Source organism: Anas platyrhynchos, chromosome 7, assembly GCF_047663525.1.
Source record: "Anas platyrhynchos isolate ZD024472 breed Pekin duck chromosome 7, IASCAAS_PekinDuck_T2T, whole genome shotgun sequence".
Taxonomy (NCBI): domain Eukaryota; kingdom Metazoa; phylum Chordata; class Aves; order Anseriformes; family Anatidae; genus Anas; species Anas platyrhynchos.
The window spans coordinates 35,945,463-35,969,136 of NC_092593.1; the positions used below are offsets into that span (position 1 = coordinate 35,945,463).

Here is a 23,674-nt window from a genome sequence, read left to right on the forward strand (position 1 = left end):
CATATACTTAGAAGGCAAGTTGTGCAAAATATATGATAAACCTACATGTCAAGGAAATACTAGCTAGCTTTCAAAAATTCTCATGCACATAACTTTCTTTGCTCCTGTTGAAATTGAAGGAGCTCCCCACGATACTGTCCTTTGTCTAGTATTTTCTTTTTTTTTTTTTACCCCAATTTTTGTCTCAGACATTCTTATAAAGGAGAGGCTTCCTCCTGCTGAGCCTGGAAAGTTGATTTTATTTTTTTCTGTGAAGTCAGAGTGGCTATTACACACAATGCCATGCTGGAAGAAACTGTTTATTCAGACTTAAATTGTGAGTTTGTAAGAATACCCATGGTGTCTACACACAGGGAAGTGCGTGGGGAGGGGCTGGGGGGAGTAGCCAAGTTGCTTCTTATGGTTTACGAAGAAGTTTTTCCTGTTTCTGTCCGAACAAGTCCGGATGCTCTGCTCATACCTGAGCGCCCACTTGGCTGTGCCTCATATGGCAAGCGCAGGGAGCTCTGCAGGGAAGACATGGGGGTATTTAGAAGGGACTAGCTCGAAGGAGGCACTCAGGTTCTCACGTTACCTCTTTGCTATATCATGAGGCATCCATATTCCTTGAATAGAAGTTGGGGAACATTCCATCTCTCTCTCTGTCTCTAAATAGTGTGTAAAATACCACGTGCATCATTTATAGGTGTATAAGTGATCCATGCATATTGCACTTGCACAGATCTACATTCAGAAACTGTGGACATTTCTAAATAAAGCAGCCAAACACTGAAATGACAGAATTAAGCTTGCCTGCGTAACCCTTATCTTTCTCCCTTGTGTTCAGGAATTGGGAGAGGTATTCAATGACAAGACATATGCCAATTTTCCTTCCTATTAGACCCATGTCTCATTCAGTACACAGACCAAAGAGCAGCTCCTTGATTCTTTTCATTTCCTACTCGTCCATTATGTAGCTTCTTAATCCTTCACTGCAAAGTCAAAGTCTGCAGGCAAAATCAGAGTTGTTAGAAACAACTTTTTGTAAGCTGTATCTTGCTAACCGCACACTTAAAACTTCTGCAGTGAATGATCCCGGGGTTTGCAGATAGCTAGTCTTTTAAAACGTCTCCATTATGAGCACTGAATGAAACAAGAACATAGTTCAAGTTGGCCCCAAAGCATGGAAAAATTAAGAACTACTCGCAAAGTAGAAAGAAAATAAAGAATTGTCAGCTTTTAATGTGCAAAACAGCATCTATGCTTTCTGCATCCCCATTCTTGGAAATGGGTGGATCCATTTTGGCTGAGAAGCTTCATTTGGGAAATTTTTGTAGTGAAGGGAATTCCTATGGAATTCCTAGGAATTTTCCTGTTGTGTGAAAGTTAAATTTGGCAGGTACACAAGCCTCTGGGAAAAAGGTGAGTACTGTAGGAAGACATTGTCTGCTTAACACAGATAGATTTTAATACATGTATGTATTTAGTAATTAATATTTTCCAGTCTGTGCAATTCTGCCTTAATTAAAAAAAAAACAAAACTTTTGTATAAGAAAATTCTAGTAATTATGACTACTTTTAGGATCGTTACTAACTTTTAATGAGCATACTGATATTCCACGTGGCTTTAAATAGTAACAGCAGTCAGCCATTTCTAAATATGGCAGCTTCTTAAATGTCTTATTTAGAGACTTTCAGTTTTGTTTTAATGTTGTCTGTATATAAAAATGCTGTTTGAAGTGAAAGATTTATACGGATATTTGGAAATTGGAAAAGGAATTTGAAGCATAAGGGAGGAACATTCAAAGAGGATGTGCTAAAGCTGCAGGACAAAATCTAGAAGTGCTGCATGTTGTTTTCTGATAATCATCCAAGAGATATTTGACACCTCTTTAACTTGACCAGTGGTGTTTGGTTCTGTGCAACGTTGCTGACCAGAACGCTCCAGCTTTAGCACAGAATGCTTGTTACAAGGTCAAGAGGGAATAAGGGAGCACATGAGCAGATCGCTGCTGTGACGTCGGTGAATGGGAAGGATAGGCCAAGTCCCAGGGATTTTAAATTCCGTTTCAAATGCATGATCACTCGGCTTTTAGTAAATACAAGTGGTTCTGCCAAAAGAAAAACTAACGAGGTCTGATTTCTGTCTTCTGCGATCCACCCTGCTACCAGAATATTCTCCAACCTTTCCCGTATGTCCAGAACCTCAGCCTCTGCTGTGCACCGGCCCCCCACTGTTCCCATTCCTATTTGTCTGGGCAACCTGCAGTGGGGCAGCACATGGGCAGGTCGGCGAGCCAGTGCTGCTGGATCCCAGCTTGTGAGAAGTTACAACTGCCTTTTCCGCAGTAAGGCCATTATCCTGAGGCTGCCCTCTCCAAACAGCTGCCAGTTATCACAGAAATTGTGGAAATGTAATATCGTTGGGATTTCTGCTTCTTCATCAGATTGAATTGAAATCGATCCAAGGGTTTCCAAGTTGCTCGGTGGGGGGGAGAGGGGGAGGCAGTGGGGCAGGCAGCACAAGTCATCGCTCTCATTTTGACAGGGAAAAAAAAAAACACACGCAAAGCTAGAAGAGCTTAGCAGAGAAGTTTTAAGCCTTGGAGTTAATGTTAGGTACTGGAATCGCGTGATTTGTTCCTGGGCTCCTTGGCAGGGTTGGGTGCTCACAGGTTCTGCTGAAGGCTGGGAATCGCGGGTGCTCAGCACTCTGCAAAGTCAGATGATTTGGATACAGGTGCTGTAGGTAAATTTAGGTGCCCTCCATAAATGCCTGCTGATGAGCTATTTAAGGTGCCGTGGGTAAAGAAAGGGAGGGATTTCATGTTTTGGTGCTCCCAGTTAGAGGTAGCTCACTGCTGCCTTCACCAGCATGGGCAGCACTGCACGCCTTGAGCTTCTTGCAGGCGTGAGGTTGGCAGCCCTGCAGTCAGCAGGCCCAAAGCAGGCTGCATGCTCACTGCAGCCCCCAGCTGCAGGCAGCAGCCCGGTGCAACTGACTCTTTTTTTTAAAGTGCTTTTATTGTTTGAATCATACATGTAACTCTAAAGAAGTGGTGCATGTGTTTGAACGACTGGGACTCCTGTAAATTGCACTGTAATGTTGCACCCCTAAATAAAAAGCTTTTGGGGATTCTCTTTTAAAGACTTCTGTACTGCATTTGTTTTTCTTGCAGATAAATCTCTCTGGATTTCTCCCAAAAGCTGAGTCAGACAGCTCTTTGACATGTCTGTCAGGTTCAGAAAGGAGTTTCATTTTTATAAACAATCGTCCGGTTCTTCAGAAGGAAATACTGAAGGTAACATCCTTTAGCTTCTTATTCAAGGAACAAAAACATGATTTCTTTGAGGACAGAAAGGGCTCTGCTATCTGCAATATCTGCCCACATGAGATAAGTGGAGTATTACATGTGAAGCATTTACAATAGAAACCTCATCCACAAGTCTGATGCTCCTGGTATCTCAGCTCTGTTACGTTCTCTGCAGTGACTTGTAACCAGAGAGCTGGAGGCTATCCTTATGGCTGCTTGAAAAAAATAAGAGCACAGAGTAGTTTATATTAATGTAGCAGAGTCACACCTGGGCAGTTTTCCATGAGGGAGCTCTATGTGGTTTCCTGCAAGAGAATTTTCCTGAAAGTAAAATTTTAATTTTGTTCACTTATCCAGCAAATCTGCTTGCTTTCCCTTTAAATCTGTGTATGCATTGAATAAAAATGAAAGTGATAGTGCAGAGGCATTGGCTACCGCTAGGCATTGTGTAGGCAGAATTTGATACTCTTGGGTTTCTCACACTACTGAACCTTGCAGCACCTCACTCGGAGCAGAATTGCTGTTCTAATCCTTGCCCTCCACAGAAAATAAAATTCCATTCATGCTGAAGTGTACATGTAGGTTTTAAAGTGGAGACAATCGAGTAGGTTTCAGTTGGCAGTTTTGTGGATGTAAACCCTGAACTTGTGTTCATATCTTAAGTGACAAACAAGGCTAGTCCTGTGCTCCGTGGCCACACAGTAATTGATCTACCTGGCTCTTGCTGGAGTTGAAAGCTCGGTTTGGATCCCATGTAAGAGATGGCTTTTTAACCAGAGCAGAGGCTAGGTGGGGTTCAGATTACTGTAATAAAAAGTAGAAATACATGGCCCTTCATTTAGGGCTGTTCACATAGTGGTGATAGTGATGCCTTTTATTTTTGTCCACGTTTTAGTTGTGTCCTCTTATTACTGCAGTTCAGTACCAGCTGAGAACAGACTGTGGGAATAGTAAGGTTAAAATATATTTTTTTTAATGTTATTTTAATTTATTTTATTATTAAAATAATATTTTATAGTTAGCTTTTATTTAAAAATCAAGTTTCAGAAGCTCTTTTATGCTGTCTGTTAACATATTTTCTCCAGTATAAATGGAAAGGATCCACAATACAAGAGGAAGATACAAAGACCTTTATTTGATCGTTCTGGTTTGCAAGACCTGCATTATGAAATTACTAAATAACTTCGTAGTTTTTTGACATGAGTTTTCAGGGAGATTATAGAGAAAACAGTAAGGGCAAGCAAAGTTGCAGAGAAATAGTAAGTTTATGATTGAGTTAGTTAATAACCAAAGTACAAGCGTATCATGCCTTTTCTTCCAAAGATTATCAATGTATTCATTCAGAAGGTCAAAGTAGCTGCCATTAATTTCTTGGAATTTGTTCTTTTTTCCTTTTTTTTCTTACCTTTTCTTTTTTTAATTGTGAAAACATGGAAACCACCAGTAACTCCCCTTTTGGTGATTATTTTAACGTGTATATATATATCCACACAGATCTTTTTAGCATTCCATTAATTTGGGGGGAAAATACAGTTACAATTTTGTAACATCTGTGCCTTTGTGTCTCTTTTATTGCCTGTACTGACATCTCTTTGCTAAACGAATCTGCAGTTAATTCGGCAGTACTACAGTGCGGCGTCACACAAGGACAGTACCCGCTTATACCCTGTTTTCTTTATGAATATTACTGTACCTGCATCTGCTGTGGATGTGAATTTAACGCCTGATAAAAGTCAAGTTTTACTGCAGTATAAGGTAACTGATGTCTAATTCTGTTTTTGAGTTGACAACTTTTTACTTACGTACGTATAATAAGGGCTTCTGGAACTGCTGAAATGTTTGAAGGTGTAAACAGTGCCACTGGAGTCTTTGGGAGGATTATTTGAAACTAATTTCCCAGTTGATTTCAAAGATTGCTTATGTGTTGTCACATACATGTGTGTGTCACTTTGCTTCCAGATGGCTATGTAGCAGTGACTGAAGCTAAATGGAATTATGATGTGTGCTTGAATAAATCTCATGTTTAGTTTCATAATTACACTAAGTAATAAACTCTTCAAACACTGCGCACATTAGGGGAGGAGGAGATGATTTCTACCAAATGCAATAATTGCCATTGCACGTGTAAATAATTGTTGACATCACTTAAGTTTCAGAACATCCAGTTCATGCTAACAGGACTGGAAATTTGAACAGTATATGCCCGTGTTTTAGATGTTATATAGTGATAGATGTTCCATAAATTCAGTTTCATTTTTTGGCACTTGATATGTGAGTGCCACAAAAATTAAGAAAGCTGCAGTGGTAAGGCTGTTATTCAGAGTGGATGTAGGTACACCACTGAGACTGTCCTTGTCTTCAGTGAAAGTTTTTGTGCTTGTCTGTGCAAATGTATTGCCTGTTAAGTGCCACTTGTATTAAAATTAACATAACTTTCTCACATTTGTTCTAGCTTAAAACTTTCTTTAGCATTGCAAAGGGTTTGTTTGTTTTATTTCCAATTTTTGTTGCAGAACTGTCCTGGAAGCTCTTTGCAAACATGCTTGCTAAACTGGGCTGGTGTTGGTATTTCTGTCCTTACTATAAACTTCTAACACTGTGTTAGGTGGAAATAGCTTCACTTGATACAGTTTGAAGCAACTGGTACGCTGTGTTATAAAGAAAGCAGTTAATCGCTCTTGTAAAACCGGAGTACAGGAGTGAAGCAGAGCACCTCTCAAGAAATATTTGAGGTGAAAGGTGTCTACTCCAGAGTCTTTTGGGACATGTGTGAAAAACTGAACTGCAATAATCCGCCCAGATTTATTTGAAAAATATTATGAGCAAGATCACTTTGTTCTTTGTTCTTTATTCTCAATATCTGTCAGTTATTATGTATTCTTTTTTTTTTATGGTTGTGTGTGTTTTTTCTGTAATATTTTTTTTTTTTTTTTTTTTTTTTTTTTCCCCTCCAGGAGTCTGTCTTATTTGCTGTTGAAAATGTGTTGAAATCACTCTATGGGCCACTACCTGCTACGGTCTCTGGTGAAGCTAATAAAACAGATGTTACCTCAGAAGACATGTTTGTTCATAAAACAGGACAAACAGATGTGGTTGTTAATGAAATGGAACCATCTGGAAACAATGATCTACATGCTCATACTTCATTCCTTTCATTCAGCAGTGATGTGCAAAATTGTCAAGCAGGAAAAAACACAGAGATCTGTTTAAATCATCAGGCATTTTGTGGTGATAATATACGTAGTCGCCTAGAGGAAAAAGAGGTTTCTAAGAGTGATGCCTTTCAAGACGGTTCCTTAAATTTATTGTGTGAGGAGGAACAGAATGGACGGAACACAACTGCTAGTCCAACTCGCAGGGCTCCAATGGAACCTGAATGCAAAAAAGCTGATGAGCATCTTTTGAGTTCTGATAATACTTGCGAGATAGAAAAGAATGAGGAAGCCTCAGTACCTAAAGACTTACCTGAATTACCTGAAATCTCTGCTGATAATTGGAGTATGGGGAACGGATTTAAAGACTCTCTAGGAGACAACCTGGAACCTGTTAAGATTTTAATTCCTGAAGTTGGAGGAGCAGCTAATAAGCAAAGCGAACATACTGGTGAACACAGCTGTGATCCACAAATGCCAAATCAAAGTATAAGGAAAACAAATGTAATAAATGATAAAACAGGACAAGTAACTGCTTATGACTTAATTAGTAGTCGAATAATAAGGAAACCAAAGACTGCATTTGCCCTCTTCACCCAAGAATATCGTTCAAAATTGTTTTCTGAGCACCCAAAGACTAGCATGAAGGACATCCTGTTGAAAATTGAAGAAGAGTGGAAGAATTTGAATGAAGAGGAAAAGAAGAAGTAAGTTTCTAGGCTGTATCTTGCTTCTAAATCTCTGGTAATTACCAATGAGCAAATGAGTCATTTGCTGTGAATAAAATATATATACATATATGTATATAACTTCCCAGTTACTGATGAAAAACAGAACAGAAAATTATTTTTGGCTTTTCAAGAACGGCATTGATGTAGTAAGTTGTCATCTTTTGCTGTGCGCAGATGTGCGCTGCTGAGCTGAGTTACTCATTTTGCCACTGTACTTGCCATGCAGCAGTTAACTAGGGATGGTTTTGATGAGTTATTATGTAGAGCTAACAGCCAAGAAATGTAATTTTTCAATTGTACAAACCTCAGTTTTTTAAGGGCTTGCTGTATATTGTCACTTCAGATGTAGCATCAGTGAAAACCAGCCCAGTGATGGCTGAGGCACTGTATAGTTCCTCCAGAACTTTTTCCAACCAGCAGTTCTTTTTTATTGCTCTAAAGTGAGAATTCTTTTTCAGAGTCTTTAGTACTTGAACATTTAGTAAACTCCTTTCCCCTAAATTCAGTAAGTATCCCAACCCAGGCTGCCCCATTATTGTATTTATAAAACCCAATCAAATGATACAAGGAATTTCTTTATCCCCCCAAACAGATATTGCAGTGCTGGTTCAGAGTACAGTACAGTTTGAATGCTTGTCTATCCTCTGATTCGCTCTAAACCAAACCTCTTTTCAGATTACAATCTGAACAGCTAAATTTCATTTTCTAAACTGAGTTCTAGTACTGTATTTTTGAAATGAAATCTATAAGCAACGGAAATATTTTACCCTTTTTTTTTTTAAAAAAAGAAGAGGTGGTAGTGGAATAGTTAATATGTGTATGTTGTCCTTTATGTGAAATTTATATTATAATAAAAGCTTAATTAGGATAACAGATCTTGAGGCATCCTAAGACAGTTCAAAACATGGAAGGTGGGTGTTTTCTTTCTTTGTTGTTTTTTTTTTTGTTATTTTTTGGTAATTTTGTGAAATGTAAAACACTTTGGGGCATCATACAGAGGAGGAGGATAGCTCTGCAACAGTTTTACAAGCAATGATTTGAGTGCTCATTGTGATTGAGGCAGAAAGTGTGGGAAATGGAATTTGTTTTTGAAGAACAAAGTCACTGGCAGTGTTTTGAAAATGTGTTTTCTTAATGTTATGGAAGCAAAGAGAGGGAATTAAGACCGCTGAAGAAGTTATGTTAGCCAAACATTATAATTTTAAACGCTAATGAGAGATTTGATGAGGAGAAAGGTTAATAGTAATTCAGCAGGTACAGCTCCTCTTTCTTACCAATCTTTTTTTTTCCTTGAACCCTGTACTACGTGACTCTTCTATTTGAAAACCTCTGCATTGTTCTGAACACCAGCCGTAGCAGAGTGAAGCAAAACCCTAATATCTAGCTTCTGATTTACCTAACGTAAAGGTCACCAAACAAACAACGTGCTCTGATCACAAAGCCAAGCCTGTGAGAAATAGCGTGTTGTCCATCTCTGCTTCAGCAGAAAGCTTAATGTAATAGTAGAAATCCACTCCAATTATATTTGTGCTTTTAATGAAGTGAAACAAAAGGTTCTGCCAGCTGTTTCAGAAAATTTTAATTTGCTCTGCTTTAGCTTTTGAGATTTCACGGTTGCTTTCCTGGTACAACTGTTATGTTTAAGAGTGTGCCTACAGATTAACGTTGTGTTAGTTCAGGAAGGAGACCTCTCCGGTAATGAATTTGTATCTTACATGCAGGACTGAACGCAGCATAGTCCAATGCATGTTAAAGTCAATGAAAAATTTCCCAGTAGCTGTATTAATGTAGCTCAGCTTTGGCATAGCTCTCTTCCACTTTTCATATTGCAAGATTGCCTCTGAAAATACCAAATACGAAGACATCTGCAGGTATCTTTTCCTTCAAGGCAACAGTCCAGAAGAGCTGTTGCAGGTCTGGCAGAGAACTTAAGTCTTGCCTACCAGATACTCTGGATAAATTGGGCCACCTAGAGGTAACAACAAATGTCTATGCGACAGGGCTTCCACTGAGCACGCTCTACCTCCAACTCGCTGCCACCCTTCTGGCAAGCCCCCTCTTTGCTAGGCTCCAGCCCTCCGTCTTCCTGCGATGAAGTCGCGTGTTTGGGTTGCAATGGGTGTGCTTGGCTTCAGCGTCCCTGTTTATCTCTGTGGCTTCTCCAGCAGGTCTAAATGAATTTAAATGCCTTTTGGGAGCAGCGCAACTAACAGATGTCTCAGGATGACATAGGATAGCCTTTTCAAAACAAGCCAGCATTTATTACTCAACCGGAATGTAAAATGTTATGGTCTTTAGGTTATAATAGAAGAGGAAAGCTTCCATGCATGTCCATGTTGGCAGCATCGCATATCCCCCTGCTTTGCACAGCCAGGATTTAATTTCGTAGACTCCCTCTGCTCTTACTTAATACAGCTTGTGTGTGTTTCTGGCCTTAATATTTCTTGCGTATCAGGCTCAGGTAACGGGGGGAGAAGTCCATCCAACTGCCACGACAGGCAGCAGAAATTGGCCTGAAGGTGCAGGAAAGGTTCAGAGCTACCCACGCGTTATCATGGGGCTAACAAATCACCTTGTCAGTGCCGTACAGTAATTCTTTGTGAGTATATTTGTACCTTGGGAGAAATATCACTCCAGGTAGCGTAGCCCTTGCTGCCTGTTGACAGATCGAAGCGTGCCCATAGACTGTTGGTGACCAGGAACTAGCTCCTGGCTGGTAGCTTTTGCCTGCCTGATTTATTTTTAAGCATTTTGTGGCTTTTGTGTGCACCTCATTTGCAAATCTTTTGGTGTAGATTCCTTTGGGGCAAATATACTTGCTTAGCTATTTCAGAAAAAATATTTGTGAAGCCTTTATTTTAACCTTGTGGTCAATATGTTCTTCCCTTTGGGTAGGGGTCACCAGGTGGTCAGTGGCCATGCATGGTATTCCTAGCCAGCTCCACTCAGATGCTGCCAGATATTAATACTAATTAACTGTATCAATAATTGGTATCAGTCCTTACATCCTGTTGTTTGTCCCCAGCATTTGTTTAGCAGTAGTAGCAGGTTCATGTTATCCACCCGGAGGAAGCTGTGCTGCTCCCCTGAAAGCCGCACATCAGAAGCACGCGGTGACCAGCTGATAGGAGCAATTCAAAGCTTTGTTTGGCTTCACAAAGGCAGGAGACACAGAAACAGAAGATGACATTTACTTCTGGTGAGAGTTTGAGTGCTCTGGGTTTCGTTATGTGAAAAGGCTGATGCTGAGGGGTGTTACATTCAGATACCTCTGCTCTGGACTTGTACGCATCGGTGCAAGTCACCAGTTCTGGTCAGAGTGCACTCCAAATAGCTCACCTGAGGTCAGTAGTTTTATTTGTCTACTCAGTGTAACAGTCTGAGGGACATTATGTTCTTTTTTCTTTTTTTTTTTTCTGTTAGATGCTGAATATTTCATTTAGGTTTAAGCTGCAAGGAGAAAGTAATAAATTGTGGGATGCATTTTTCTAAGTTGCGCCAAAGTTTCCTTTGAGACGAGGCTTTATTTTATTCTAGTCTTCCACTTCCCTCCTTACACCCAGGGTTTTGCAGATTTCCTTGGCTATAGGTTTTGGAAATGGAGGAAAGGACCCTGACTTTACAGTCCTAATTCACAAAGCAGGGAAGAAACTGCTCCTGTTGATTATGCTTGCTTCTGGGGAAGGCCCTTGGAAAAAGCAAAGGTGTTCCCTAGCAGTTTGTAAACTAGCTGTTTTCTGTGGTTCTGAACAAATCACCGAGAGGCACTTGCAAAATCCTCACAGTCAGAGCTTGCAAGGCTAGAAATTTTCTGATGGTGGTCTAAAATGACAACTAAGGAAGATTTCCTTTGAAAAAGTGTTTTTGTTTTGGGTTATCTGTATCATTGAAAGCTCGGTGCTCTCGTAGTTAAATATTCTCCTGCGTTACGACTGTGTCTATTCAAAACAAAGTATTTATTGATCTGGTCAAAGCTATAAATGTATTCTGGAGAAAAAATTTCTGTTCAAGTGATTTCATCCATTCATTTTAAGAGGAGCAGATGTTTTTTATCTTAACATTTACTCCATATTTTCTAGGACATGATTTATTGCAAGAAACTATTTAAGCTGACTTTTTTAGTTAACTAAATATTGGTACCATATGTGAGTGCTAGCACATCATAATTAATTGCAAATGGTGACCCTTTTGTTGACCTTAATTTTCCAGTGTGCATACACATAATTGAATTAAACTGTTCCAGCAAGTAGCAATAAATAAATATGACCAGCTAAAATACTTATTTCCAACACTTACACATGATAGTACTACCTTTTAGTGAAGATCGGGCTGCTCTGAATAACCTGCCAGAATTCAGAATATCAAATCAGGGCAAAAGAGGGAGTTAGCACATTGCTCCTTTGGCCTTCGAAAAAATCAGGCTCTTGTGTAGGAGGGAAGCATAAACCTGGCATCTCTAAAACCTGAGCTATCTTCCTGACACTTGCAAACTCATTAAGGATCCATTCAGGTTGTAGAGGTTTAGTATGTAGCAATGCTTTCACTGTTTAGACAGCATTTAGAATAGTTCATTATTGAGCATTTTTGTAAAAAAAAAAAAAAAAAAAAAAAAAAAAAAAAAAATCTGTAAATTTATTAGAGTTCTGTGATAACCTTATTTATTCTGCATTCACAGGTTTTTATTTCTGTGGCTAATTGTAGGCCATGTGAAGTCAGTGTAATTCTTTACCTTGACTGAAGCTCAAGGCTTCTGAAATGATTTAACCTCCATCCTCCTAGGCAAGCGCTTGGACTCCCCTTGAAATTCACATAGCTCTAGAAGCTGAAATGACTTTGTGAGTAGGGCTGGATGCGCCTGTGACAGAGCTCCTCCAAAAGCTGTGCATCTGATTGCAGATTTGAGTTAAGCATTAGCCTTTGGGACTGAGGTCTAATGCGATCTGCTGTGGCTCTTGGTGTGATGCTGTAAGATGCAGCTCACTCCTCCCTGTTCAGTCACTGAGGTTTTGCTGGCTGTCATGATGAAGGAAATTTTCTCCTCCTGTTCACTGGGCAGGGTCACCTACCAATCCCAATCTCCCTCCCACCCCATTCGTAGTGGAAGCTTATTGATGTGGCTACTTAATGAACCATGGGGATTCTCGCCTATCTAGGGATGGGTTCCTTGCCTTTTGCTAGTATTGGAGTTGGAGTCTGGGGTTTCTTGCTTGGTTCAACTGGTTCGTTTTCTCTTTTAAGCTATGAAATAAAAGCTGCTAAAGACCTGGAACGATACAACAGAGAGGCCAGTAAAGCTATGCAGCAAGCAGTGCACAGACCCACGAAGGACACGGAGAAACAGAAACCCAAGCTGAAGAGTTCCCTGTCCAACCAGCAGAAGCTTGACAAAATGTTCCATACTCAAACTGAAAAGAAGCAGAAAGCTGAGCAGCCTCTGAAAACTGTGACAGTACCTTTTTCCCTGAGCTCCTGTAGACATCAGAGGCGTGAGAAAAGTAATTCAGCTGAACATGAGCTTTACCTGATCCGTCGTCAGAGCTTTCCTGATATCTGGATATTCGCTACGGAAAAAAAGCTGATGTTGCTGAATCCATATAGGTTGGAAGAAGCCCTGCTGCACAAAAGATTGCTGAAGAATCACCAGCTTCCAGTAGAGAAACTGGACAAGCCAATCGTGTTAACAGACAGGTATAGTACAAATGAGCAAAAATCTGTGTATTATTTAAATAATTGATGGTTAGTTAGAGTAGGTTTGTATGGCCCTGTTTGCTGATTCTGTGACTATTTTAATCTGAAAGCATACAAAGCATAAAAATATGCTCTTGGAGATAAACAAATGAACAAATAATGAGCAGGCCTGGTCATACTCCAGTTGAAATAAGTATGAGTTTTGACCTGTTTGGCTGGTAGTGCAGTGAAGACAAGTTTCTTCCCCCAGAGGGAAACTAAATGCTGCACATTTTCACAACTTCACTCTAGCTAACTTTCCCCACGGGTTAGGGAATGGCTGATGTAATTATTATTATTATATGTCTAAACTTGGTCATTCTTTAAGATACATGAATAGCTGATGCTTTATATTTCTTCTTTGAGCAAACTGCTTTTTTCCAAATACTTTTAAAAATTTTTGATCACTCTTGATGCCTTAACATTTTTAGTGCATTTTTCTCACAGTTTTAATTTTCAAATTCATTATATTTTTTAACTTTTTGGCTGTTTTTTCTTTCCAGTATTCTTGGTGGATCTCACTATATGTCTGCTCTTCACAAAATGCAGAAGGATTACCAGAGATTAAAGGGATCAGCTTATTTGACAGATCCAAGGCTTGTAGCAAATGGATTCCAGATAAAAATGATTGAAGGTATGGTGGTTTTAAAATCTTTTAGTCTTACTGGGGCTTGCTTCTTCTGATTTACTGAATTAAATGATGTAGATCTTGTTGTTCAACATCACCTTATCATTTAAAGCACTGAGGTCCTGCCTTCCCTAAGATTGCGAATGTAAAAAGCGTTTAGATGTAGAGCTCAGTGATCTGGTTTAGTGGAGGACTGGTTAGTGTTAGGTCAAAGGTTGGACTAGGTGATCTTGGAGGTCTCTTCCAACCTAGATGATTCTGTGATTCTTTATTGCTTTGTTAGGACAGTAATTGTCTATGTGGAACATTGAGTAATAAAAACTAGTAACTGAAGAGAAAACATGAATAAAAAAGGAAAGGTCTGTAGATAACAATGTAATGAGCACTTCCTATTTACACATCTCAGCATTTCAAAGAGTGCTTGAAATCCACATTCTCCTGACATTTTTGTATTAAAAATAAAAAAAGAAAAAAGAATGTATTCTCCAAATGCTGGATTGCCATTCTGACAGAGTGATAAAAGCGATGAGAATTCCATAGTCCTGCAGCTTCTTCCAAGAGGATAGTTATTTGCAGAATCCCCTGTGAGTATGTGCTTTAGCAGACTATCCCTCTGCACTTCAGAAGTTGAGGAGGTCCAGTAAGGAGCCAGAGCAGGTTACTGTTCTTCAGGATTTATTGAATATTGAATTTATTTATAGTTATTGTCCTATCAGGATTTAATACAGGGCCCAAAGGGGCCAGTGAAGAGAGGGTTAGAGGATCTCTGTCAGCCCTTTTGGTAGTTTGTTCTCAACTCTCAGTCTACTTTTCAATGCCTCTAATTTGATCACAGACTAGATCTGTTTAATATAACATCCTTTCACCTTAGCAAGAGAGATTCAACGTTTAAATATTTTCCTGAACAGTGCTTTGCAGGGATGCTGTTGGAAGTCCAGAGGCAACCCACCCAGGGTCAGTTCTGTGCAACAGGATTTCTCCAGCAGAATTCCAAGAAAAGCAAACTTCCTTGGGGGTGGTACCTAGCTGTGACAGCTCGGAGAAAAGGTTCACTATAAGAGCTGTTAGAAATGCTATAGCTTCATGTGTTACAGAACCCCGCATATGTATAGTGATGACAGATCTACTCCAACATATGGGATCTTTTAAGAGTAGGGACAAAAAAGGGATGTGGAGTAATTCCCTCAGTCAGAGGCTGGCTCTTGGGAAGAACAGAGCCTAAGCTGTTTGCTTTTCTTAACCATGCACAACAAAAACAAGGACGCTTCTTTCTGACTGGCTAAATCCTGTGATAAATAACAAGAACTTTGTAAAAGCAGTGTTCATGGAAATACTCTTAGATTGAATCTGCTCCGTTGGCTTTGTGCGCTATACAGGTTGAGGAACCACGGTAGATAAGCCATGGGCTTGATCAGTACTTTATGGCCAGCCCATATGAAGAATGGGAATCTAATTCTGTTCTTTGTCCCAGTCTGATATTTTAACTACTTGAGCGAAACGTTAATAACATCTGAGGCTTGTCAGTCATGTTTATAAGCTTCTGCTGATGACATTACGGCAGTTACAGCCCCTGGTTTTAAAAGAGCATAGCATTGCAGAGAAAGGTAGAAAGACCAGGAAAAAAAAATGGAATTTCACCCAGCCTTTTTTCCAACCGACCCAAGGATTTTTACTTAATACTTCATCAGTTCCTCTCTTTTCTTTCTTTCATTAAACTCCCTCCTGAAATACGCCACAAACTCTTGCTGTTACAAATGCTTACTAAATCTATTTTTCAGGAACACAGATATTAATTATTAACATTCCTTGCCTGCCCCTTTTTGGAAACTTCACTTTGTAGTTTGGGGTTCTTTATTCTAGATCCTTCTTCTGTTAATCTTTACGTAAAGTGACCTGCAGACCAGGCATGTTTTGTCCAACTCACACTGGAATATTCTGTAGCATTTCTCAACTTTGAGTACAAGTTCATCTCATAAAACATTTTACTGTGTCTTTGATTTATTTGTTGTTAAACTCAGATACAGCCTGTAAAGGGGATGTTTGCTTAGATGTTTTTGGACTAGAAGTTGTCTCAGAATTGTTTTTTCTTCGGTACGTACTGTTAATTATTTGTGACAGGTTGCTGTCTCACCTAATTTGTCAGCTCTCTTGAATCTTCCTTTGACTGCTGTTTCTTAATATTGACTCTATTCAACTCCTCTGATAACTTCATACCCCTTCAAAGGACAGTCTGAATGCCTTTGGGGCAGTAAATGTCCCAAAATTGCAGACAAAAATCAGAGGCTGATCCGTGTCTTAGTATTGTTACAGTAATTCTCCATGCAGGCAGGGTGCAACACTGGAGTTTTCCAGGCAACCTTGTAACAGGAGCCATAAGAGAAGACAACATCTGTAAAGTAAGGCCACTTCGTTCACCTGCTCATCCTCCTCCAGCCGGTGATTCACTTGCTTGCTTACCGGCTTGGTGGGGCCCTTTCTGCTATCTGAAGGCTCAAGGTGGTGCCAGTCCTTGTGTCAGCACACGAGTTCTACGCCTGCTTTGTCTTTCAACCTGGTACCGTGAGACCAAGTAAGCCAGTTAATGGCACAGCACCACCACCATATCACATTAAAGGGTGATGCGGGACCGGTCAGGCCATACAGAAGGACAGTTGGTGCACAGACCATTCATCTCAAAGCTCTTCACCATGTGGGGACTTTCAGAGTGATCAGACACGATAGTAATGTGCAGCATTTTAATGACTATTTTTGGGACATCCTCATCTTAGAGGCTTGTAGAGATCAGTAGTCTTTTTGTGTTCTGTAAGCAAGATGATTTCATGTAGGCCCTCCCCAGAGCTTTCTTTTCCAAAGTATCCATTTGATTTACTTCTGATCCCATGGACAGGAAGACTGAAATGCTTGACTTCAGGTGGAGCAATGCCAATATTGCTAGCTAACCAGCGGTCAAGGAAGTTTTCATTTTGGAATTTTGTGTCTTCTGTTGGGAAAATCAGAACCCTGCCATTATTAATACTGGCAGATCTGCCACTGTACTTGGGCACTTCCTGCCACTTTAAAGTTGGGTTGTTGAAGTGCTTTTGGAGTTAAATTGGATTGGTTTTGTGTTTTGCTTTTTTTTCCATCATAGATACTTTTTTTTTTTTTTTTAGTAACAGGAAACTATTAATTTTTTATTTGATTTACTTGCCTGAATGATCAGTTTTCATTTTCATCAGCCTTATATTGCCAAGCTATTTTTCTCTGACTTCTCCTCATAGGGTTTTGAATGGTCTAATTAGGACTTTTCCTCCTATCAAGGAGTCATTTTCACATGGAGTTCTGATCTTGTCCTGTCATTTTAGCAGGAAATCTCTTTCAGCTTCTGGCAACGTTATCCTTTTTCACCAGTGCAGCCCTTGGATAGCAACTTTTAAAGAAGTGCAAGAGTTTCAGGCCTTACTTGTGTGTTGCCTTCATTTAAGGCTAAGTCTGTCCTTTGAATACTCCTTTGCTGTGAGAAAAGAATGTCATTTAGCTTTGTTTTTTATTGTTTTTAGACTCTGACTGCAACCAAAGCTGTTTTAAGTATCTGAGACATTGGACGTGTCATATCTTCTTGTTTTGGTAGACCAATTATTTTTCATAAAGTCTCTTTGTCTCTCCTTATATTGATTGCTCAGCAGTCTAAGGAGTTTTTAACTAGATTTTTCTCTGGATAGCTGACAGTGAAAAACATGTTGTGAAATAGCTCAGAAAAAGCTTCTTGCTGTAAATATGTCAGTTAGGCAAAATCAATGGTTTCTTTGTGGAACGTGCCAGTTGTTGTGATCTGCGGAGCTGTGACGCTGAGCTCCAGTCCTCCTTCCACTGCCCTCCCGCCCCCTCATGTTTTGGCCTTACTGAGACTTCAAATGATGCTACCTTTGGGAGAGCAGCCTGTTTGCTTTTACTTAGCTCAGTACTCTGGGATCTTCCAGGCATTTGTTTGCTGGGTGTAGCTTGCAGTGATCCCTATATAAAGAGGAGCGTTTCAAGAAGTAAGACGAATTACTTTCCATCCAGTTCTTCTTAACATGTTTTTGGAATATGGACCTTTACAACATGTCTGTCTCTTTCCTCCATGATAAAATGAATTTTGGGGTGGAAAGGAACTGGGAGCAGGGACCATGTCTTACCCTTTTTATTTTATTTATTTTATTTATTTATTTTTATTACAGTGGGCCTAGTGTCATGCCCTAAGGCGTGCTGTTAGGGTAGAACTGTATGCTTAGTAGAATATGTGCATCTAACCTATGTATATGCAAAGAATGTGCTTACAGGGCTTCAAAGAGCAGTAACAGGCAAATAACCCATCTTCCTTGGTAACATGAGCTGCCTCAGCTCTTGTAACCGACCAGTGGAAAATCATGCTGCTCCTTTATTTCAGCTTGATTTTGATCATAGACTGTCAGCTAGGTAGACTTAGAGTGTCACCTAATCTAGGTGGCAGCTGGAAGAGAATAATTTTTCCTGGCCATCAAAAAGGAATTATCCAAAGATGATTGTAAATGTTTTGTTTGGACAGAAAAAGGGGAAATTTGTAGCAATGAGAAATCCACATTTTTAGTGAGTTGAAAACTAGTTTATTTGTTCACTGACATATTTTCCTTGGAAGTTGCAGAGCATTTCACAGAAATTGCCATGGATACTGCTTGAAGACTGCTGTTTGAGTACTCAAAAATCTTAATGTATATTTTGTCAAAAATTTACAAGTACACTGAGGTTTGGACATCTGCTTATATCATCAGATGCTGCCAATATCTGAATTCCTGCAAAGACTTGCAGATAAATATGTTAATCAGCATGCAATGGACTACTTTTCGGTTTCAAGAATGTAAGCAGAAAAGGAGAATGATACACAAACAGAAGTACTAAAGAAGGAAATTTCATTATTTGTATTGTTTGTTCTTATGTTACATTTGCTTTGAAGTCTCATCTGACTTTCAAGTAAGTGAAAAGTATTGTGAAGTCAAATCTGACTGTCAGAATTGGCATACAAAGAAATTGCTATCGGTAAAACTAAAAAGTTTTGAGCATCAGCAGTCTTACAAGGAAGCATGTCTGACTAGTTTACTGGGTTTGCTTAAAAAAAATGCTTAGCAAATCCTGGAACTCAGTGTCGTGAGACTTTAAGAGGGAATGCAAACTTTTAAACTGAAAATCTTAACATTTGAAACTTAATGAAGTTCTTTGTCCTGTCTTTGTTAGCATATAGAGCTTTGGTAGCCTATAGAGCATATAAAATCCTGTCGTTGGCAACATATAGAGCATATAGAACTATTGAAGGTTCATCAGATAGGATATGCTCTTCTTGTAGAGAGAAAGCAGCAAGTGGTCTGGAACAGTGACACAAATCTAGTCTTGCTTTCATTAAAACAAAATTTGCATAAAAATGAAACGAGCTGGAGGAGATTAAGAACAGACTTCATCTTTGACGCTGTCTCTTGTGGCCTTTCTTATGGGGAAATATTGGCATAGTACGTGGTCTTATCTCACCTTTAGTAGCTGGCAACGTTTCAGATAGTTTAAAGTTTTGCTTTCAGCTGATTCTGATCACAGGCTTACAGCAGTACATAAAAAATGTCTGGTTTTGCTGGCCAAGATTAGGGAAAGACAGCCTGAAAAAGAAGAGGGCAACAATGCTGGGTGAAAAAGGAAATAAAGCTTCAAATCTGAAGTGGTGCTAAATATATAGCTGGAAGTAGGTTATATGATTTTTAGTTCCTTGTATCAGATTCCCACTCTGCTTCATGGCCAGAGACACTTAGACCATAAAACAAGTCCAACATTTTTTACCTGGTGACACACTCATATTTAGAGAACTGTTTTCAACCTATCTGTTGACCTACAGACTCATTTAATGACTGTCAAATAAACAGTGCCCAGTCATGGATAACAATCTCATTCCAATGCCTAATAAAAGTATGTTGTGGTGACATATTGCACGTATGTGTTTTCTCATTTCAAAAATCTTTCAGATCATTCCTCGTATTAGCCTGTGTCTCTATTAGGAATGTGAATTGTCCCTTACCACAGTTTTAAATTTTTAGTTTAATCCTGGTTATACTAATCTATTTGTCTCCTGCTTTTTTGACTTTGCAAAAACCACTCGTGATCCAGGCTGAATGTAATTTAGCCCACCTTGAGCCATTACATAAGAGTGGATTTGTTTTCATTAGGAATTGTACTTTGCCACGCTTTTCCTGTGAAGTTCTTACTTCTCAAGTTTGTGGCAGAGGAAAAGGGAGGGGATCCGTGCCAGTTGGGTTGAGATTTCTGTGCACACTATGAATGAGCACTGAAGGTCTCTTATACATGAGCTGGGTGCCTAAGAGCTTCCTTCTGTTAGCATTTGAACTGTACAGATGTCTAAACCAATTCCATAGGAAGTAGTGCCAACACTGTTTTATTTTTTTTCAAACTAAATTGGATTTTATTACAAGCTTCTAATTCAATTTTATGTATGTTTTAATAAAAGCAGTAGAAGTTTTAAATAAATTTTAATTAAAGGTATGCTCAAGACTGGGAATTTTGCAAAATGCTTTAAGCATTTAAACTGTGCCAGCTAGGACTTGAATTAAAATACACAGAAGTGTTTGTGATGTCAATATGCACGCATCGTGACCGTGAAACCTGGGACAAAAAAATGCTCTTCACTCCAGAGAAGGATGACAAAAAGGTTTCCTGGTTGTTCTGAATTCATTATATTAATTTATTAAGCGATTTTACATCTGAATTGCTCCAGAATAGAAATCAAAGTGTATATGTGTATAAATTACTGTTTTGTTTTCATATTTTCAGGTGCTTCACCTATAGAAAGTCATATGGAAATAGAAGGAATGGCTAATTGTCTGCCATACTATGGTCTTTCTGATTTGAAAGAAATTCTGAATGCAGTAGTTAACAGGAATGCAAAGGAAGTACATGAATGTAGGCCTCTCAAAGTGATAAATTACTTGGAGGTAAGATGTAACAATTTGCTAGGAAGTGCTGACCAGCTAAGCTTACAGTAAGTCTTTAAACAGCTTGACAAATCTTTCTTCAGTTTTTAAGTAATGTAGTTCTGTTCCATACAGAAGTTACTTCTGAAAAGGAGAACACCAGATCTTCTTTGAGGTGTATGAGTTCTGCATTGCTTACCTAAATACTTCCATCAGACATACTGCAAAACAGTGCAATGTGATCCAATACATACTTAGGTTCACAAAATTTTTCTACTTAAGCAATTTTCAGACTAGAAAGCTCCATGTTAGAATACAGAACTGTCATAAAATTGCTTACAAACTCTACAAGCAGTTGAGCCCAGAAGTCTTCAAGCTTTTACTCCTTTGTAAATGCATCTGTGAAGAAATGATAAAATGATTTAATATAGTAGTTCATGAAAAGTGTTATCTAAAGCTAATTGTCATGTAAAACTCAATGAGATACACGTCCTGAAAAGCAGAAAGTACACCATTTTCACTCAAAGAAAAATTCCTATGATTCAGGCAAAGAGAGGATAGAGACAAAGGGAGACTTCCTTGCCAGAAAGCAAGCTGTCACTGGAATTAAGACATGGAAATAAAAAAATGAAGTCTCACAAGCAGTGAAATCCACATGCTTCTGCAAATGCTTGTATTTAGGTAACATCAATAACTTCTGCAGTTAAAGGAAGCACATGCTGACAACTGACAGTCCTAGAAGACCACTGCATTCAGTGCACTAGTAAGTTCTGCTGTGTGCTGGCAGAGGAAACCACGTGTTCTCCACCAGCAGCCAGCATTTTTCATAGGCAGCTAGAGGTATGGTACTTGAGTAAAAGAATCTTTAATCTGTTTTCAGAAGTTACTATGCAACAGTTGGAACTGGAATGCCTTTTGTCAATATTTGATATGCAAATAGATGAACTTGTCTGTCCAGAGACAATAATGGGCATGAATTTTCACATACAATTAATACATACGGTACTAGTGAAAGCTGGAGTAACTAACAAGAGTAGTTTTCGATCATTTTTTTTAATCTTAATTCTAGATGTTTCACTAATGCTATCCTTAATTCCAATTCCTAGCAATCTGTGAAGAAAGAATACCAAAGTACATGCTCAATTTTTTCTTGGTTTAAGTAATTGCCAACACACTTTCCTGAATCAGGCTACTGAGTGGGACTTGGGCATTTACAAAGAATATATACTTGACTTTTTAAATATTACTTGTACAGATCTTTTCCTGTCTTTTTGAGGCAGCAAATTTACAGCTGCCTTTGAAGCAAGTGTGATTCTGTTGTGTACCACCGAACCATTCTCATGCACCCTTGAAGAAGGGGTGAGTTAAGCCCTGAGGCAGGAATGTAACTTGGTTTGAAGGTGGAAGCTTTATTTTCTCTGCTTATAAACACTCTTCAGTCAGATGGACTGGAATGGAATTGGTTTGTAGGAAGGTTGGTGTTTAGAAGAGAGGTGTGTGCATAAAGGTGTGTATATATATAAATAATAAAGATAAATATTAAGAAATTATCAAAGGAAGCTTTATTAAAAACAATTTTAAATCCTGTGAGGAGCGTTTAAAAAGAGGAAGCGCATACAGCAATAAAAGTAGCTGGAAAATGCATGTTTACTAGGAAGTATATGGCTTGCAATCATGAAACAAAGATTTTAAAGATAAACACTGGGTGTTTTTTGCCATTCTGATGGGCTAAACACTGGAAGTGCTGTCTGCTGTCATGTTCAGAATTGCAACTTCTATCATGAGTTTCATGTTTGAGCAGTCAGCATTTCCTCATCTTTTACCATCTTCTGGTAGACCCAGAAGCAAAAATTGTCTGAAAAATTCGTTTGGAAGTTGTCGGATTCTTTGCGGGTGGGTGCTTCAGTAGTTGTGTTTAGTAACTAGTCACTTCTGCTTTCTAGTACTGTGAGATAATTGAATGCAGTAGGTTATAGTTAATACAGCATTGATTTAAAATTTCACTGTATTATTTTTAAAACTGTTTAGCTGTTTAATTTATGCTAGTTCGTTATCTTGTGGTGTACAGTGTGTCTTGTGAACTGATAAATGTCTTCAGTTGATACTGTTGCCAACAGAAAATCTTACATTCAGAAACACTGAGCATCTTGCAAAAGTGGACCCTAAAAGAAAGAAAAGAGTACAGACATGACCAGGAGACTATGTGTGACTCTTGTAGAAGTGCATGAAATGACCAGTAAGATATGTTTAGAGTTCCATTTGAGTTTCTGGGATTCAGAATGTTCAGAATATATCAGCAGAAAAGAGAAAAGTGACCTTTCAACAGTGAGTGCTTAATTCCTGCTTTCTGGTAGCCTCAGGTTAATATGTTACAAAGCGGCACTTTAATACTATTGGGTTTTTGGTTTTGTTTTCCTTTCCACAGGGAGAAGCAGTGCGTTTAGCTCGGCAGCTGCCCTTACATTTGTCAAAAGAAGATGTACAAAACACAGTTTACAGGATGAAGCAACAGCTTGGAAGGGAAAATAAAGGCTGTGTTCATGGTCGTCCTTTTTTTCATCACTTAACAGATATTCCAGAAGTTAACAAGCACAACTCCAAGGAATTTATTCAGTAAATGGAACATTTTGTTTGGGATCATTTCTCTCTTACTTAATTTTGATCGTTACTCTGTAACTTCAGAATGTTTTGTGTAAAGCTTTTGTATAATGACTTTTTATTTTTGTAAGTTCACTTTCTGGAGTTTTTTGATTTAGATTCAAATGCTACTTGACAAATGGAAATAAATTAATACTGTAGAGAAACAAACTTTTTTTTTTTTTTTTTAAGAATTTATTAAAGCAATATTCTCAACTGGTTTGATTCTGTCCTTATTGCTGCATGTTTAGAAAATAACCAGTATATCAAAATGCTTTAGATATGAAGTGGTTAGAAACTGTTTTCATTGGAGCCCAGCAAAACTTACTGCACTGTGACAGGAGATGATAATTTTTAAAGGAAGCGAGGTAGCTGTAGGTATTTAAATTTGGCATTGCCCTGTACAGGTATTGTTGCCACAAATTCATAGTGTTATTTCTGTTTGAAAATAGCAAGATTGTGTAAATGGGTATTGAAGTCTTAGTCTTCAAAAGGCTTTTCTCTAATTATGCAAATAACTCAGAATATTTCTAACCTTAGTTTA

At 38.8% G+C, this 23,674-nt stretch overlaps 1 protein-coding gene across 8 annotated transcripts in view; it reads left to right on the top strand.

The window, feature by feature from the left end:
• PMS1 (PMS1 homolog 1, mismatch repair system component) overlaps positions 1-23,352 on the top strand; it is a 43,703-nt gene extending 20,351 nt beyond the window's left edge. For 7 of the 8 annotated variants that reach the window (XM_027460969.3, XM_005011410.6, XM_013091974.5 and 4 more), the window contains exons 7-13: positions 3,159-3,281; positions 4,905-5,048; positions 6,248-7,152; positions 12,415-12,864; positions 13,407-13,537; positions 20,354-20,514; positions 22,919-23,352. In XM_027460969.3, coding sequence (XP_027316770.3) covers positions 3,159-3,281; positions 4,905-5,048; positions 6,248-7,152; positions 12,415-12,864; positions 13,407-13,537; positions 20,354-20,514; positions 22,919-23,110 — 2,106 coding nt within the window. In that variant the 3' untranslated portion in view covers positions 23,111-23,352. Of the gene's footprint in view, positions 1-3,158; positions 3,282-4,904; positions 5,049-6,247; positions 7,153-12,414; positions 12,865-13,406; positions 13,538-20,353; positions 20,515-22,610; positions 22,819-22,918 lie in introns of all 8 variants that reach the window. The other variant, XR_005267169.2, reaches the window with a different exon arrangement.
• Positions 23,353-23,674: the final 322 nt, after the last annotated feature.